At 40.0% G+C, this 18,417-nt stretch overlaps 3 protein-coding genes across 7 annotated transcripts in view; 1 reads left to right on the top strand and 2 right to left on the bottom strand.

Annotated features, from left to right (window-relative positions):
• rtkna (rhotekin a) overlaps positions 1-4,277 on the bottom strand; it is a 55,134-nt gene extending 50,857 nt beyond the window's left edge. Inside the window, exon 1 of one of the 4 annotated variants that reach the window (XM_071482614.1) lies at positions 3,744-4,277. In XM_071482614.1, the coding sequence (XP_071338715.1) occupies positions 3,744-3,854 (111 nt within the window). In that variant the 5' untranslated portion in view covers positions 3,855-4,277. The remainder of the gene's footprint in view (positions 1-3,743) is intronic. The other 3 variants (XM_071482613.1, XM_071482610.1, XM_071482609.1) reach the window with 3 other exon arrangements.
• A 4,696-nt stretch (positions 4,278-8,973) lies between these two features.
• On the bottom strand, positions 8,974-12,760 carry smn1 (survival of motor neuron 1, telomeric). 2 transcript variants are annotated; one of them, XM_071482606.1, is made up of 8 exons: positions 12,603-12,760; positions 12,051-12,122; positions 11,833-11,952; positions 11,182-11,373; positions 10,150-10,329; positions 9,774-9,848; positions 9,418-9,525; positions 8,974-9,176 (listed from the first exon to the last, which is right to left on the bottom strand). In XM_071482606.1, exons 1-8 carry the CDS (start codon positions 12,648-12,650, stop codon positions 9,120-9,122), a joined length of 852 nt encoding a protein of 283 aa, XP_071338707.1. In that variant the 5' UTR covers positions 12,651-12,760; the 3' UTR covers positions 8,974-9,119. The 2 variants fall into 2 exon arrangements, with proteins under 2 accessions (XP_071338707.1, XP_071338706.1); XM_071482605.1 differs by having other exon boundaries at positions 9,774-9,851; positions 12,603-12,759.
• Positions 12,761-12,769: 9 nt separating this feature from the next.
• hspb11 (heat shock protein, alpha-crystallin-related, b11) lies at positions 12,770-16,956 on the top strand. The gene is made up of 5 exons (XM_071482608.1): positions 12,770-13,008; positions 13,104-13,210; positions 16,510-16,578; positions 16,679-16,722; positions 16,809-16,956. The coding sequence occupies exons 1-5, from the start codon at positions 12,917-12,919 to the stop codon at positions 16,899-16,901; spliced, it is 405 nt and encodes a 134-aa protein (XP_071338709.1). The 5' UTR covers positions 12,770-12,916; the 3' UTR covers positions 16,902-16,956.
• The last annotated feature ends 1,461 nt before the right edge of the window (positions 16,957-18,417 follow it).

The following is an 18,417-nucleotide window of genomic DNA, read 5'->3' as shown; positions in this document are numbered from 1 at the left end:
GGGTGTGTCATCACACACACAACTAACCACTTCCTGGCCCTGCATAGCTGGTGGTAGCCACGGTGGTGCGGACTAGCTGGGACCATCCTTGAGTTAAACATAACGCAAAGTTGGAGCATTGAAAGCGAGGACATTCCATCCCCACCTCCATAATAATAACTGCACTATCTCAGGCTCCCACTGCATGCCTGGGTGGTTTCAGCTGAAACAGCCGAGCCGGCGAGGACGGAGACAGAGCAGAGAGGCACACTGGTGGCCTTGTGGATCAGAGAGGAGGGATGTAGAAAGCAGATGTCTTCTCTGCTCCCACTGCGAGCGACAGGCAGAGGATGGACAGGATGGCTGCAGAATGGATTTCTGGACAAATCCTGTATGAGCATGTAATCATTTGCTTGGCTTCTCATTCTCCTTCCACTCTCTGACCATATTACCCTGTCAATTTGTGATACACACACAGAAGAGTGATTCAGCACCAGACCTCAGAGGATGAGGAGTCAGAACACTGCCAGACACACTGTCAAGACTTTTCTTGATGAAGCAGACACACTTGAATTATATTCACAAGGAAACAATAACTTGCCATGGATATAATATCTCTAAACGTCCAACTGGATGACTGGCAATATTTTAAACATTTTAATCTTTTATTTACCTAACTGATTGCCATAATTAGGCACATAGTCCAGAGAAATCCCCAAAGCCTGGTTCTGCAGTTTCTAGATTAATAATAGCAGTCATTTAGTCGTACAAAAGCATGCTTTTGGCTTAATTTGCCTCCAGCCTCCAGGCAGGATAACACACACACACACACGTACACACAATGCAAACACACTCACTGCTGACTGTGAGTGCATTTTTACCATTTTACATTCAGTAGAAACTATAAGTGTCCCTTTACTGTTACAACAAACTCCTTAAATACACATGTCTACTGTAATTAGATAGACATGGTTCACTGCTGTGAATTTGACCTAATGCAAGAGTTTAGATATGACAACTGGAGCATGAAGGGACAGATCTAATCAGCATCTCCTCTCTTCTAAGGCATTTTCATTGCCCACATACATGCATACAAATAACTGTGAAACGTGGCTGCACTGGTCACTTTGGGTTCAGGCCAACAAAGCATTTGAGGCTTTTCTCCCCTTATCAGTCCTTTGAGCATTGCACGTTGCATTCTCTGATAACATGTCATTGACTGACAAAAAATTCCAGACAAGCCACCTTTACATGCACACATTTACATAAGAGGCTCAAACGCTGGCACAAACGTGATATCCGCTGGCACAGTGAAAACAGGGGTGCTTTCACGCTGAAGTAGCCTGCCTCATTGAAATGCCACAGACTGGTCTCATGGTGGCACCGAGAGAGCCCAAAGACACAGAGCCGGACGAAAGTCCCAGTCTCTGAAAGAGGATCATTAGCATTGGCAACAAAGGCAGAGACACAAATTAATCTTGTAGGAGAACCAGCCGAGAGCAGATTACAGAGTTAAGGAAGCAATGATTGTTGTTGTTGTGAAAAGACGGGAAGTCTTTACTCTGATAAATGACTAACACACAGACTGAACAGGGGAGAGTAATATGAGTTAGGGGTGAAATTTCCATGCAGTGTGATTTTAAAGATGAATGTGATTGTGAAGAATATTTCTTGCCAGTCATTTTTTTTAAAGCACCGCTTCCTCTCTTTTCATTTCATTTGCCAAAATATTCAACAGAATAGTAGAAAGGAACAAAAACATATTAACCCTAACCCTCAACCCTGCTGGCCAAATGAATATGCAAATGAAAATATTATCTAAGATGAGTAGTAAATGCCTGAACTGCCCCCGAAAGAAAGATTACATGCCTTTGCTCATCTCTCTTGTCATAATACCTTAACACCTGCTTACACTGTTTGTACACACAGAAGAGATCATCAGCTCACACCATCTGAAAATAAACCTGAAAACACATGAGCTCACACACTTCTGCCTGAGATACTGTACAGACTTAACCACGTTAACACTACTGCACCTCCAGGAAGAGCTATGTGTCACTGGCCCATACGAGCTCATGTGTCAGTTATGAACTCACTCCGCTCAGACACCAGATCGGGGCATTTCTGACTGAAGATCAATACGATGGAGTGTGCCAAACATCCTCGAGGTTAGTTGTGTTTTCCTGTGACATGAATTATAAACAACTCGTGGATATAAACTGGCAACGTGTATGCCTGCGCACACACAGCCAGGGTGAAAAAGCAGACAGACATTCAAAGAGGGAAGGAGAGAGACAGAATCAATACCCGATCTTTTCCATTTGCTATATTGCACCATTAGCATTCCTTAACCATCCTCTTACAATTGAGTCTCCCCCTCTCTCCATCACTCACTCACTCTCTCTCTCTCTCTCTCTCACACACACACACACACACATCCCTCTTTCTTACTTTGATCTGGTAAAACAAAATCACTAATCCGAACTTCTAAAACTGTGTACGTCTCAAATGTGGGTTTTAGTTTTAATTTAGCAGACACAAACACCCCCACAACACGAACACATTTCTGACTAAATAAACGAATGCCAGCGATGTAAAAGGAAACCAAAATAATATTCACGCTCCCCAGGGTGAACAGGCAAGTGTGCGAGTGTGATTGGGAGAAAGAGAGAGAGAGAGAGAGAGAAAAGGGAGAGAAGGGGAGATAGACAGGGGGAAGACTTTCCATCAAAACAGTATCAAAGTGGACTGTGAGTGAAAATAATTAGAGGTTAGACTGGTCGCTTGTGAGCCTGTCTGCCCTGCCGACAAATATGAAGCAGATGTTGACATGGGAGCTTTGCAGAGAGGAAGAGGGGAAGCATGCAGGAAGACAACCAGTTCCAATCCAGCGATAAACAGCTGAGAGGGATCCACAGACTGCATCTTTGACCTAGTTCTCAACTTTTGGTGGATGGAGCCTTCTTTTTTTTTTTTTTTACTAGTCCCTTGAGGGTGACTGTCCACATGCTGCAGCCAAAACTAAAGCAGTTAAAAGACATAGAAGGGAGCCAAGAGGTTGAAATCCTCATACACAGGAACAGTTTTGAAACTTTGCTAGTCCGAGTAAATGTTTGAGAACAGCTGAACAAGGTGAATTTCAAGGGAAACAGAACATACCTCTAGAGAGCCGAATTTAAAAGTATGATGGGTTTTACTAAATTAAAAATGGGCCACTGAGAAAAACAAATGTCAAGCAATAACCTTTTGCAGGTGCAAACATCATAGCAAAAGTGTGCAATACTAAACCATCCAGGGACATGAAAACATCATGGGAGACGGAGCGCAGCTTGAAGCACATTGAAGTTTATACCAACCCACTACTGAGAGCCACGGACGCACTTTTAAGTCTCTGTAGGATTGTGTTTGTTTGCTTTTGTTGAGGATCGACCAAAATGCAGAGGCGTTGGGAAATGTTGCAATTTAACAGCTTTAATTTGCGGGCGTGAACGCAGCAGCACTACTCTGTGGTGCATTTTAATTAAAGCATCACACAAAGCAAAGCAGGGCACGCACTCAGGTGCCTCCGGACCAAGATTAAAAGAGTGCGCACTAAGTTAGTAGAGGGAGAGAGATAAGTCAAAGTTGTAAACAGAGAAGCCCCCAATGGTATGTGTGCGCTTGTTTGTTGTTTTTGTGTGTGTGTGTTTGTGTGTGTGTGTGTGTGTGTGTGTGTGTGTGTGTGGTGAGACGGTGGTGATAACTAGCGGACAATCAGAGTCTACCTGTGATGTGTCCTGGAAAACGCTCTTTCTGAACTTCCCTCGCCGTATCTCCATTTCAAGGGCAGAGCCGCGGGCGACGGTGGCTCTCGCTGTTTGATTTCGGCAAAACATCGCCTCTGCTTTCTGGCAACTTCACAGACAGTCCCGTTCAGAGTGTATTAGCTGAACTTCAAGTGAGGAAACGCTTGGAGAACCGGCGAGCGCAGATCCAGGTGGCACTAAACGGCCCCACCGGCGAAAACTCCCAAGAGATTTAGGCAAACACACCCCCCCCCCCCACCACCACCACCACCCCCCTGTCCGATTCAAACACTGACGTTTCCTCTGATGTAGGAGCTGAGACTGAAAAGCAAGTCCACCAGCAGGACAGAAAAACACACAGACTTGGGGAGTCTTCCTTCACTTTTCCCAAACACTGCTCGTCGTGCGTCCGACAGTGGCACGGTGACACCCCATGTGGTGCAGCTGAGACCTAACTTTGCCCTGTCCCGTATCCGGAGACCTCTGCCGGCGACGAAGGGCGTGCACTCTGCAGAGAGCTACTATTGCGATGTCTCCAATTCCTGTTTAAGGCCTGTTTGTGCGAGTCATTCAGCGGGGATGGATGAAGCGTAAAAACCGCATGTGCACATGTGCGTACGCCACCATCTATCTGTCTATTTATTTATTTATTTATTTATTTATTTATTTATTACCAACATTTGTAGGCCGAGAGTATTTCATTCTGGTGTAGCCTACTGTTTTCAAAAATCCATCCAAAAGCACATTGAGAGCAACTTTTATCCAGATATAGTTTAATGCTGTGTTATAGTATTTTTCTAGGTTATATAGGTAATATTATATTCATATTTCAAATTAGTGTCACAAACCTTTTTGCCTGCTTTTACACCTATGTCTGTGTGTTTTGCCTGTACAGACAATTAAATCCTGACACTCCAAAGTTATCTTTGTGCAGTTTTTTCACTAAAAGTAGTTTCAAAGTGAAAACTGCACATCCCCACTTCACTTTGGTTGCCTATCACAGTTAAATCTGCCTGTGTTTTCAATCAGCTTCATGCACAAAGGTAGGCCTAATTTTACCTAATCCTAGGTAAAGGTCTATGGACTTCTATGGACCTGTTTCATATGGCTCTAAAGCTTGAGGTCTTCACTAGAATACCTTTGGTTTAAGTGATGTTTGGCCAGGCAGTGTGTCTTTGAATGATGACTCTAACAGTGGGTGCTCCTGGGTTGATGAAGTTAATAGCACATGGTTTCTATAGCCTCTTGCACGAGAAAGATACCGGAGAAAACAGCTCCTTGACCTGAAATGGCCATGGTCTAATAAAATGTGCAGTATGCTTCACGTAATTCTTATTTGGTGCCCTTTGGGTACCATTAAAACCAATAATGCAGCCTACTTAGGGGGCTGTAAAGTACCTTCATGGTATACCATATTTACGAGCATCTGCAAGAGAGCATGAAGATTCAGCAGGAATGTGAGTTTCAATCTGTGGCCGCACCAGGACTTTACTGGACCTGCTGTGAGAGGAATTCTTTAAGGTTAGAAGGCCATCAAGGATCAGTCTCACCAAGGCAGAGGTCACATCCACATAGACAGTGACAGATGTCTGCTGGGAAGTCCTGGCCACATGACACAGGGTAATACCACAACACTGCTTCGTCCAGTCCCATTAGAAAGAACACTTTATGCAGATAAAGGGACTTAGAGTTACGAACTCTCATGGTAGACATGTGTTTGGCTGTTCAATAAATTCTCAAGTACGAGGTGTTCACGTACCAGATGTTCCCTCACAGCACTGAACTGATCGGCAGTGGTGGATGAAATACTCAGATATTTTACTCAAGTAAAAGTCGTAATACCACAGTGTAGAAATACACTTAAATTACAAGTAAAAGTCCAGTTTTCAAGGTTTTTTACTCAAGTAAAAGCACACAGGTATTAGCATCAAAATATAATTAAAGTAGCTCACCAACAGTTAATGTAGTGATTAGGCAAAATGGCCCATTTCTAAATAATGTATATCATATTCGTGTATAATAAATATTGATGCTTTAATGTGTACATCACTTCAATGTTGTAACCGGTTAAGGCTAATTTTACTTAATATACTGCTGATATAGCAGGATCAGGAAGTTTTATTTTAATCTCATCTTAACCTAAAATAATACATCAAGATGTATTTGTTATATTATTATATCATGTATTTATAGTGTATTATATTGTATTACAATCTGCTGAGTAACACAAGTTATCAAATAAACGTAGTGGGGTAAAAAGTACAATAGCAGAAAATGGAAATGCGCAAACAAAGTACATGTACCACAAATTTGTACTTAATTACAGTACTTGAGCAAATACACTAAATTGCTTTCCATCACTGCCGACTGATAATTTGACACTGTTCATTTTACCTGAATTGTTTCGATGTCAAAACTCTCTCCTTTCTTGCACTTGTGGCTGATACTCTGGGGAGTTCAGTGTTGGTACAACAAGAACTATTTGGTGGCAAGAAAGCCAGCGTGTATCAAACCTTCAGTTATTAATTCACTGCACCCTGTGTGACTCCAACCCTCATCTACTGTATCACAAGTCATCACAAGAGCAGAAAATCAGAGGTACCCGGGAGCCATTAATCAGTTAAAAACCTTTATTGATTCAGGGCTGGAAACCAGTGCACTTTAAGATAAAGTCTGCATCTGGGTGTGTGTAATTGCGACTATTCACCATGATTTTGCTACTATTTACAACATAACTGAGTTAATTAATTTTGCATAGGCAATTAACACTGTCTGGCATCATTCTGGTATCATTTTGTGATGGTGAGCATGTTTTGTTCATTTTTGTCTGACTCATAAACACCCTTGATACTGCAATCTGTTTTTCTGTCTGCCAGTCATAAAATCTAAATTTAGTGTCTGTTTACTGACTCTTGTTTCAGGAAAAGATATAAATAACGTTGCATTTCCCACGCTGTGTTTCATCCAGATTACTCAACAGTTTGGTGCACTATCCTCGCTGTAAAACAAAGTCTCACATACACTTTAAATCTACTGATTTAGCACAAACCAAACTCTTACCAATTATCCTTAGAAGTTTAACTGTCTCAAAAAACACTTACTCTCCTCAGTTGGGGTTAATGGTGTTTGCACCATAATCTTAAAAATGTAATGATGACTTTAGTTCTGCTGTGAGTGTTTGGTGCTCGGTCTCTATGGAAAAAAGGGAAAGGTTCTTGTGCAGCCCCTGTTTCTCTAATCTTCCCCCAAGTCTCTTATTTAAAAGCAGGATGTTTGTTGATGTTGGGAGCTTGGGTAAATAGCTGAAGGCGCTGTTACTCACGCAGCAATGTGATCTCACTTGGATGTGTGTCTGTTTCCTAGAAGGGACTATGTGAAATGCAGATTATGTTTACATGCCTCATACCGCCCTGGTCAGCAGGGGGTAGACAGTCACAGAGGGGAGCAGTGCTTTCCCAAGCTAGGTCTGACCCCCTTTAACTCCTTGCTGGGCTACATGGAGCCCTTTGGGCAGCTCAGTTTGCTGCAGAGTCAGGCAAGCAATGGGCTTATGTGCAGGCTTTGCTGTGGCAGATTTTAAACCCATCTGTGGGGAAAAGATAGGTCTGGTTTATGACCCCCTGTTTATAGAGCATATTCTATTTGTACATCCTACCAACTACATATACTCCTGTTACATCCCTCTTTTCTCTGCTGTTTTCTCTCTTTTGCCAACGCACGTGCACATAAAACAGGGAGCAAAACAAAAGTGCCTGCTACAGTGAGAATCAAATATAGCAGTCAACACTGACACAGTCGCAGTGGGCTATAAAATGCCGACCACAGTCAGTACACAAACAAAGGGGCCGCTCTTCACTCAGAGAGCAATGGCTATGGAGCAGCTGGAGGAAGATCACATGGTATAAAAAACAGGACACAATCATGCTGTTACATCCCACCACAAAAGCCTATTCTGTTTCTCTCTTTCACACACACATATATGTATATATATATATATATATATATATATATATATATATATATGGTGGATGATCAATTGCCCACCGGTTTAGAACCAGAGGAATGGGTGTAAGCAGGCAGTAAATCACCAGTATAGAAAATGCAGGGAATCTGTTTGACTTTAATTTCTTGGAATGAAAAGTGCTACAGGCTCAGCAGAATGATTGTGGTTGTTTCAACTGTAATTACATGTGGTTTTCTATATTCTAAATATAAACTTGCATACAGCATTTGCAACCATTGCCCTTCTGTTCTTACATTATTAAGGCTTAAACATTCCAGCATCATTTTCAGGACAGCTTAGTAAAAACAAACAAAAAAGAAAAAAAAAAAAACCAAGTGGTGAGCAGTCCCACAATTATCATTGTACTGTGCATTAGAAAAAAAACTTGTGCCCTGATGTATAAAGTAATGAAATATGAATATGTCCATTTTCTCATTGAGATTTAAGGTTGAGTTTGTCGAGTATAAAGGACATTCTGACAAAATGTCTTGATATGATCTTAATATGATCTAAATGTCTCAGCGATTTTGTTAAAGAATCAGTCTTTATCTGCACAACTGGCCCAGTCTGTCATACTGTCTCTTGCTGAGACCTTAGGTACTATCACCCTGAAATGTGCACCCATTTGACGTGAGTTGAAAAACATTATGATAGATGCGATCCTATATTGGGTGGTGAACGAGGGAACACCTCAGGGAAAACAGAGAGCTGAAATGCAAAGCATATACTGGAATGAGACTTTGAATTAACTGTGTGGAAAGCTCCTGAGGGACTAAAGCAGGATTCAAGTCTAGCTTGCAATCAGATCCTGAGCATGCCAAGAAACACAAGTGTACAGCAGACACACTATTAGAAGTGGAGCATGTCCCATTGTACATGTCCAAACACCATGCAATGATGTATTCATGCCACATTTTCCTATAACATGAATACATTATACTAGTCTGACTTCTACTGGACAATATTTGCCATTACAAGAACACATTATTAAGTCTGTCTCACACGCATTTCCATAAATTATCTGAAGCAAACCATTCCTTCTTTTGCTAATTAACAAAATAAATTTGCTAAATGTGTTTATAATGAGTGAAAAAAGTGCCTGTAATTACACCCATCTACTGTTCCATATGCTTTCATTTTACATTACTGTGTCTCAGTACTGTAATAAACAGTGCACCGTGTAATAAAAACAAAATACCAAGCCAGTTACCAAGGGTGCTCGCATAGCCTTTATTTAACCTATTTACAAAGAATACAAAACTCTTTTCCTTGAACACTCTGTTCACACCATGTACACTTAATACACAATTAATTTCCTTTTCAAATAAGGATGAAATCTTGAGTTGCTCATTTCATTTGTGGTGCAGTTTTGTCCAGTTGGCAGCTTCTTTACGACCTTGTTTCAAACCCTGTAAAAACACAAGAGGAATATGATGATAATAGAGCTCCCCTTTTAGAAATCAAGGACTCCTACCTATTATGAACCTGGATGCATTTGTTAAAAAGGCTCTTCTCTCTAAGAAGCGCAACGAAATGGAGCAACTACGCCTACTTTTCCTCACTACATAATGCAAGAGACTGAGCCTGTAAGTAAATGCTGTAAATCCCCTTTATAGCCCATAATAAGCCAGTTAGCCTCCATGCACATACCAGGTAGTATCCCGTGTGATATCCACTCATGTACCAGGAGATGAGCACGCTGCCCAAGGCCTCATCATCCACCATGTCAGGGCTCATCGGTGGAGGTGGAGGGATCATCTGAAGCAGAGACATCAACAGCAGAGGGAGTGTGATCAGACTACAGGTGCTAGAGGCTGATGGTATTTGTTGTCAATCACTAATGTGCTATGTGGACAGTTTGTTTATCAATTTACCAGCTGGATGGGCAAATGCAAGCTTTTTACACATAGGCTGCAGAGCCCAGTGCTCAGATAAATCAGCATCTGCTGCGGCTTTTGCATTTGTAATTAATAGTGCACACTATGCAAGACATATTTCCTACTCACTGGAGGACCAAAAGGCATCATGGGAGGCCAGGAGGGAGGTACAGGCCCATGACCACCAGATCGCCTGCTTCCCCCCTGCTAGAGGACACAAAAGAAAAACAAGGTAAAAACAAACACTGTGATTTCAGTATTACAAGATCATTTTTACACTGAGAGGAGGTCAATGGGAGGTTGTTGTTAATATTACATTTTATAGTTTACGTTTCATTTTCCCACTACTTAAGCTGTAGCAAAGAGCCAACTTTACCACAGAATTTAAAAGAATTACTTTACAATCAACATTTTAATGTCAAGCAGTAATATGTATGAAAAAAGTTTATTACCAGTTAGTATTATTCCCTGAATAATAAAAGAAAGGTCTTTCTTCATACAGTACCTGTCTGAAAGCATGCATGGGAGGTGGGCCTGGAGGAAACCCGGGGAAGCCAGGTGCCCACATAGGAGGGGGGTCTCTGTGGGCCTTGGACTTTTGGGCTTTACTGTGTGGCTGTTGTTTGTGTTGGTTCGGCGTGGTTGACCTGTCACTCTCCTCTGCTGACGATTCTGCCTCTTTCACCTTAATTGCAGAGACAAACTGCTTTAACCTTGATTTTTCATTTACTTTCTTTTTATACCTTGGCAAAAAAAATTCTGACGAAGAAGAAATAAATATTAACTTGTCTATAACTTCATTAATTTATAGTCCATATGAGATGCAAGTGTTATACTGATTAGAACTTAATCCTCAGATTTATTGCAGGATAGAAATTAATGTCTTATGTTTATTGCATTCCAGGAGTTATTATTTGATGAAGATCAAGCACTGTAATTGACTTTCATCTCATTTTGCCTCAGCTGATCTCATCTGTCAGTAATGTCCTACTATTATATTCAGTCTATAGCAGCCAAATAAAAATAGAATGTAAATTCTTTTAAGAAGGATAAAATGTCAAAGGGAACTTGCCTATTATTTAATTCCAATTTTCTCACATACTGTTAATTTTGTTAATTTCTCATATTTGCAGAGGGAAAAGCATAACCTTGCATGAACTACATCAGGGAATGAGTAAAGGGTAAAGTTGGTGATCTGTCTACAAGTTAAAGCGCAAGAGTGAAAGGAATTTATCAATTTTGAAAATGTTAAATGTTCAGTTTAGAAAGAAGCCCTTTTCTTTTGATTCTGAGAGTAACAACAAAACCTGACTTTTACAATGAGGAATATCAGTCATGCCATCAGATTTGATTGTTTGGACCTGACATCATAGCTTTTACATTTAGTATGTGGGAATAATTCAAATACACGACCAAACTAAATAGACTGAAGAGTTGCAATGTACATCACCATTAATCAGTGAAACAAACAGGTAAGAGTGTAAAAATATTTAAAAAAAAAAACTAAATATACTGTGTTTTATTTCCACTGCTTTACCTTTGTATTTGTTTCCTCATCAGCCTCAGAAAACTCTGAAAGCAGATCTTCAAGGTTCTGTTCCTCCTCGTTGCCGTAGTCTGTAAAAACAACTATACAAGTGCCCCTCTCCTCATCTATGGAGGAGATGGTGGCTGCATAGAGCTGACCATCCTCTGACCAGTAAGCAGAGCAGGAGTCCCCAACCTGCCACTGTGACACACATAAATTGTAATAAATTAAGGTTAAAGTGTAACCGTACACTACTGCCTGTCACCTTTGCTGAAGTAAACCAAATGCAGGATTACAAAGAGAGTAAGTGAAATGGTGATTTAGATCACTGAAATGTGCTGTGACACACATAAACTCAACTCTCTTATGTGTTAAACTGTCCTTTACTCCTATGATGTTGTTTTAAGTTCTGTCACTGACACCCTTGAAAACCGTCAATAAAATAACTAAACTCTAAGCCTCCTTCCTGTATATGCACTCATAGCAGTGGCATTAAAAATGGTATTTTTAATCAACTTATTTGCTCTTTTATTTATGCCTCATTACATTTTCAAATTTACTTTTTATTCTTTTATATGGCACTTGAATTTGAACTTGAAATATACACTATGAATCCATACGTGTATATTTATTGGTATATTTTTTGTTCCAGTTACTAACCGCTTTATCTGGTGGTGCATTGGTTCTTTTCCTGCTCTGGTTCTTTTTGTTGTTTTTGCGTTTTTTGCCTGGTTGGTTTTTCTTGGAGGCTGCTGGCTCATCTTCACCTTTAAGGGCAGTCTGGAAAACAAAGCAACAGCAGGCAGAAACACACCATGAGTGGGAAACACAAACGCTAACTTTTTACATGCACATGAATCTCAAGGTACCTATCTTACCTTGAATGATGCAACTGCCTTGTCATAAGCCTTTATCAGGGCTGTGTCATCCCATATATCCGAATCATCACTCTGGTAAAGAGAACAGCAGATTTAGAGCCTCGGTAGATGAAAGACTATTTTTAACAAACCTTTCATATTCAATGGAAAACAAGACAGATATGATGGTTGTGGAAAAATTGTGTTAATTTATTTAATCCTCTCAGCCAGTTTCTCATTGCAGCTAATGTTTGCAGCTAACCTGACATGTTTACCTTTGCATCTCTTGAACAGTAGAAAGGATGCTACAGCAAAATGCAACATCTTGGTGCAGCTAAACCTAATTCATGTGATGTGTGTCCAAGGTGTTGTATAAAAACAAGGCGTTATCTCGACTAATGAAATCTAATGAACCTTTTTTTGTGTTCCTTTCCTCTTTGTTGCCCAACTTAACCCAACTCATCGTTGGCTTGTAGCTTAGCTTCCTAGCTCCCCATCTCCACCAACTCTACAGCGGCCTGGAAAATTGCACAAGTGCTGTCATCTGAGGTTAAGTGGTGCAACGTAACTAACCTGACCAGTTCCGCGGCTAAACAACACCTCTTTGCATCCATTCGCCATGTGTAGGTGTGTAGATTTCACTGCTAGGTGCTAATTGCTAAACAAGTAACGACCAACGTGCGTCGGAAATGGTGACAGCAGGGTGACGTATATATCTTGCGACGCCGCGGTTGGCTAGGCAACGACAGTAGCTAGTTCTTCACTTCTCCAGGTCCCGTAAACAAAGGAGATTGTTGAGATTGTTGTGCAATTTTGTCGAAACTGTTGTTATTTTCCTCAACCAAGCAGCACCGGAGACCATAGTCCCGCTGTGTGAGCCGCTGAAGATGATTGATTCCTCTCTGAGTTCTTTGGGAGCAAAAGTTGTCGTCGCCGCATCCAGTGATGAGAATCACCCACCAGAAAACATCATTGACGGGTGAGTGTCGCTTGTTCTGATCATACCTGCGACGCGACAGTAATAATTAAAGTCATGTGTTCGTTCAACATTTGATGTTTGTCCCTTTCACCCAGAAACACTAAAACGTTTTGGATGTCGACCGGGATGTTTCCTCAGGAGTTCATCATCCGCTTTGCTGAACTCACGAAGATTTCTGCTGTGACAGTGGACAGCTACAATGGTATGGCGCCTGTGATAGTATCATATACTGTTACAGTCAAATGAAGTGAGAAATGGAGCAAGGAACTGCAAACAAACTGCAAACACAAGCTGTGTCTAAAATAAGTTCATTAATAAAAGCCAGATGAACTATTCAGATAAACTTCTAATTTTCATAGAATTCAAACAGTTTATTAAGTCTCTTCTGGTTAATAGTTAATCTCTGCACCAATGTTAACATAGTCAATAAAATGTTACTATTTTTTGTCATTGCTTTTTAAATTTAACAAACATATACACACCCTTCAACATAGACAGCAACAGTAAAGAGAAAAATAAACAGAAAAGTCCCACTGCAAACCAACAATAGATGCTGCAGTATGTAAAAGTTAAATTGAAAGAGAGAGAGAAAAGGAAAAAACTGAAAAAACAAAACATATGCACAGTTCCAGGCAAAAGTTTGCACACACACTGGGAAAGTGTGTGTGCAAACTTTTGACTGGTACTGTATATACATACAGTATATGCATACGTACTGTGTATACATACAGTACATACATAAGTTGTACAGGTAAATGTCAGGAAATAAATAAACAACACGTTCAGATGAAGCAAACCTTTGCCTTCTGAGGACAAACGAGTCAGAGTCTCTAAAGAATGTGAAAGAGTCCGCAGAATTTGTTCAATTTATGATTGACATCAGGAATTATTTTCTCCAGTGGGAGATCCACATGTCTAACCAGAAATAAAAGAATTATTAATAGAGATTTGATGTTCCTATCAAAAAGATTTTCAGGTGTATGGTTTAACAGATAAAATGAAGAAGACAGTGGAAACTTAATTAGTAACCTCCTGGATCACAGAATGAATCTCTTTTTCAGTACATGTGAATGTGATCACACGACCAAAACAAGTGTATAAAATGGTATAAATGTACCTTTGGGCATTGTGCATTTTGAGCTGCTGGGGAACAATTTCTGGAGGCGAACAGCTCTGAAATAAGTCGTACGGAATAATTTTTGTGTGTGTGTGTGTGTGTGTATGGAAATTCAAATAGATTTCAGAAAGGTGCCATTGCAAATTTTTTCAATCTGCAGAACTAAATGCTACCCCCAGATCATGCTTCCACAACAGCTTCAGGGAATCATAAGCTGAGGAATCAGAATACAGCAGTGGAGCATAAATCTTCGAAATTATTCCTTTGAAAGATTTGGCCAAGTCCATGGCATTTCTCAATTCCTACGGTCTCAAGTGGATCTTGTTCTTTCTTAAAAGAGACTCTATAAAGTGATGGATTTGGAGGTATTTAAAAAAAAACGCTTTAAGAGGAATATTAAAATCAGTTCTAATTTGATCAAATGACTGTAAAGAGTCAGAGATCAATAGGTCTGTAAAATCTGATAGGTCCTTGGAAAGCCACTCCATCAGACCAATACTTCTAATCAGTGCCAGAAGATCAGGATTCAAATATTAAAAGGGAATATTGAAACATTTCCTCACATCCCACCATACTAGTAGTTTGTTATAAATAATTATATTATTCTAAAGAGAAAAGGGGAGGGATTTAAGCCTTCTAGGATAACATGTTAGCGATTCAAGACCAATCTGTAAAGAATCCTGCCTGACCATAAACCGATTTTTCACCTTTTGAATTTGAGATGAATAATAGAATTGTAGATTGGGCAGGGATAAACCTCAGAGTTCCTCCGGCTCAGTAAATTTAGAAAACCTCATTCTCTGATGTTTGTTATTCCAAGTATGATGAGAAATATAAGAGTTCAAATGCTGGGGTCAAATAAAATGGGAGATTTTGAAATAAATTATTTAATTGGGGATGGATATTCATTTTTTATAATGTTGATTCTCCCAAAGAAGGAAGTTGGCACAAGGGTCCACTTTTTCAAGTCGCTTTTAAATTTGAATTAAAGGGGAATAATTAGTTTCAAGTTTTGCGATGACGAAAATACCCAAGTATCTGAGACCCCCATCTCTGACACTTGAGAAGGAGCTTGTATGGGTATATTCTGGGAAATATTGAAACGCAAAGCAACAGATTTTCCTAGATTAATTTTATAACATGACACAGCACTGAGCGAGGCTATAGCATTCAGAACTGTCGAAATGATTTTTTTCAGGATTCCTTAGATACAGAAGGACATCATCTGTGAATAGGAAAATAACATGGTTTTTCTTCACCGACTGTGATCCCTTTTATGATGGGATTAGTCCTGATGACCTCGGCTAAGCGCTCAGTGAATAATGTAAATAATAAAGGCAACAGAGGGAGCTCTTGTCTGCAACATCTGGGCACTGAAAACCCCTCAGACATCGGGCTGTTTGTATTGAAGCTGGCAATTTGATCTCAGTAAAGACTGTCAATCACATTAATAAACCAAAGCAAATTTTTCGAACACTGAGAATAAAAAAGGCATCCAGAGAAATGATTAACGCTGGGTTTTTCGAGCTTTAAGCTAATGGATGGATTGTACATTATGAAAAGCTGCACAAGGGTCTTATGCAGTCAGGGTCTATATTGCCAAATCATTATGATTGTTAAGATTAAGTCAAGCCTAGTGTTTGTAATCAGAAATATGGAGACCTTTATTTTACATAATGACCAGCTGAGATCACATGAATTCTTGTGACATCTAATCCTCAAAGTCTTTGATTATACATGTGAATATTTACATGGTCAAACATGGCTTGATTTGGAAGATTTTAGACAAGAGCTGACTGTATGGTCATTTGAAGGAGTCAAAACACGACTGGATAAAATGTACATAAAAGCATCAACAGCTGTGCTACTGGCAAGTTGAGGCTGCGCTATGAGCTAAATGCTGACGCCAGCATGCTCACAATGACAACGCTAACCTGCTGATGTGAAGCAGGTATAATGCTTATACCTTGTTCACCATTTTAGTTTAGCATGTTGGCATACCAACGTCTGCTAATTCGCAAAAGAAAAAACAAAAAACATGAAGGACAGCTGAAAGTGTTGGGAACGTCATTAAGTTTGCTGGTACTTGGTCATAAACTATTGGGGAAATTGGAATTTTGACCTGATGATGGTGCTAGATGAAAAATCAAGGGAGTACCAAAGTGATTATATGGGATCTTGAAGCTGGTTTGAGTGCTTGTCACAAATTTCTTGGTGATCCATCCAAAAGTTGTCAACCAAAGTGGTGGACCGACGCATTTTACCACATTTAACCTCATCTCACAAAATCTGAGATTATATGTTTTACTGAAAAGAATAATATGCCTAGTTTGTGTTGTCTCAGTGTTTGATATCTTTATAGCCATGTTATTTTTCTTTTGCAGTTAAGCATCTAAAGATAGAAAAGAATACTTCACAAAATGCTTCTCAATTTGAGTCTGTCACAGAGAAAGGTAAGAGGGACATCCATCTACTGTATCTGTTTGCGCATTTGGTTTAAATGCCATGGAATTGGATTAGGGATTAACAATCTGAATATGTATGTATTTATAGAATTTGAAAACACAGAAGGACATCTTCAGTCAAATTTTATATCGGTAAGTCAACATGAAAATATTATGTCAAGCATGAATCCATAGAATTAACAGGTAAAACAACTGCTTGTCTTTATTTTCTCTTTCAGCTAAATGGAAGCAGTGCAACCCACCTTCGTTTTATTATCACCACAGGTTATGATCACTTTGTTTCTGTGCACAGAGTCAACATACAAAATTGACACACTTGATTATTGTGAATTAAAACCTGATGAATTATTTTTTGTATATACCGTATCTGGTTTCATGTCATTATTTGATCGTTATCAACATAAATAGATCTCATTAGATGCTCAGTCTGTGGTGCATTTTTAAATTTGGCCTCTAATTCTGAAATTTGCTTCAACCCATTTTCTGTGTTTGTGCTTATTTAATGTTATGGATTCACTTATGGAGCTTTTTAAAAAAATTTTTTAATCTCACATTCCACTGTTCCTGCTAATTTCACAAGCTGATAGCTGGCAAAGCTTCAGAATGAAAGAGTTGGATTGTGATGAATGGCAGAATTACTTACAAAGGAAGTTTCTCTCTGTGTGAGAGATAGAGTTAATTAACTAATTTTGAGCAGTGGGGGCTTAAATTGGCATCATTGCAGCCCCCCTCCCCAACCCCCCAACAGCACCACCCTCACCCCCATGAGTAGAAATTGACATCCCCATAGAAATAGGGAACCATGGGCAAAGCAGCTGGGGGGTTGGGGAACCAGATGGTTTCCAAGCCAACCAGTGGGTCTATAAAGACTGCGGGCCCATTCACACAAAGCACTCAAGCCACCTCCTGTACTTATATTCTCCACACACACTCAACACACAAACGCGGACTCCTATCTACCTTCACTGCCGTTTCAACTTGTCAGTAGCAAAGGGTTCAGCAGTGTGCGAGGACCCTTTGGGACTCCCTCCCCAATTACTTTGCTGACTGTGGAGGAGCTTGGGGATTTGCTGAGGCTGTGTTTGCTGTAGCTTGGTCTGCATGCAAGGTTCTGAATAAACCAATAAAAATATGAAGTACATGCCTGAATAACTAGTCCCCTGATATTTTAGAGCAACTAATTGCTTAGGGGTAGGGCTGGGATACAGCACATTTGAGTATGTGAGTGTGTAATGAGGAATGAGGGCAAGGTAGAAACTGATAGACTGTTATTGACTCATCTATTATTCACCAGTATGGAATATTTATTATAATGTTAGAGGTGAGGGTCGAGCCATGAAATGATGTACATACTCCCATTTCATAGATGGACAATTATTTATTACTGTCATAGAACAACTTTGGGTCCCTTTTTTGTATGTTGAACATGTGGCTTGCAAATGTGCCTCACCATTACTAATGAATTCAGGCCCTTTTGTGCTTGACTGTCAGCCGATCAGGAGAATCACAGCAGGATATGAGTGCATTATTATCATGTCACTGCAGGGCAGAGCTAAATTATCACCCAGTGTCTTCTTACGGCTGCCTAACTGCTGTCCAATCATACTGAGACATCTGCTGGACCACAACTCTGTATATTCAGCTGAGTCCAGAAAAAGAGATAGTATATCATAACCTGCCCAAAAACCCTTGCTGCTACTGCATGCCTTAATTGACACTGGTAGATTTTCTGAAGAAGATAAATGGAGGTTGGAAATTAAAGTTTCATACATTTTTTCAACTATTCTGCAGTTAAAGCACATTAGAAATGATTGTGTTCTTATTGCA

This window comes from Trachinotus anak, unplaced genomic scaffold (genome assembly GCF_046630095.1).
Source record: "Trachinotus anak isolate AG129_WGS33_773 ecotype Australia unplaced genomic scaffold, CSIRO_AGI_Tana_v1 ptg000008l, whole genome shotgun sequence".
Classification (NCBI taxonomy): domain Eukaryota; kingdom Metazoa; phylum Chordata; class Actinopteri; order Carangiformes; family Carangidae; genus Trachinotus; species Trachinotus anak.
Note: the sequence above shows the minus strand (reverse complement) of the source record. Positions and strands in the feature narration are given on the sequence as shown.

Coding starts and splice junctions, on each gene's coding strand:
- smn1 (XM_071482605.1), bottom strand. CDS start 12,650: ATGGCGAATGGATGCAAAGAGGTGTTGTTTAGCCGCGGAACTGGTCAG. Junction 12,123..12,602: donor TTAGCCGCGGAACTGGTCAG/GTTAGTTACGTT, acceptor TCTCTTTACCAG/AGTGATGATTCGGATATATG. Junction 11,374..11,832: donor ATGCACCACCAGATAAAGCG/GTTAGTAACTGG, acceptor TGTGTGTCACAG/TGGCAGGTTGGGGACTCCTG.
- hspb11 (XM_071482608.1), top strand. CDS start 12,917: ATGATTGATTCCTCTCTGAGTTCTTTGGGAGCAAAAGTTGTCGTCGCC. Junction 16,579..16,678: donor TGAGTCTGTCACAGAGAAAG/GTAAGAGGGACA, acceptor ATGTATTTATAG/AATTTGAAAACACAGAAGGA. Junction 16,723..16,808: donor TTCAGTCAAATTTTATATCG/GTAAGTCAACAT, acceptor TTTCTCTTTCAG/CTAAATGGAAGCAGTGCAAC.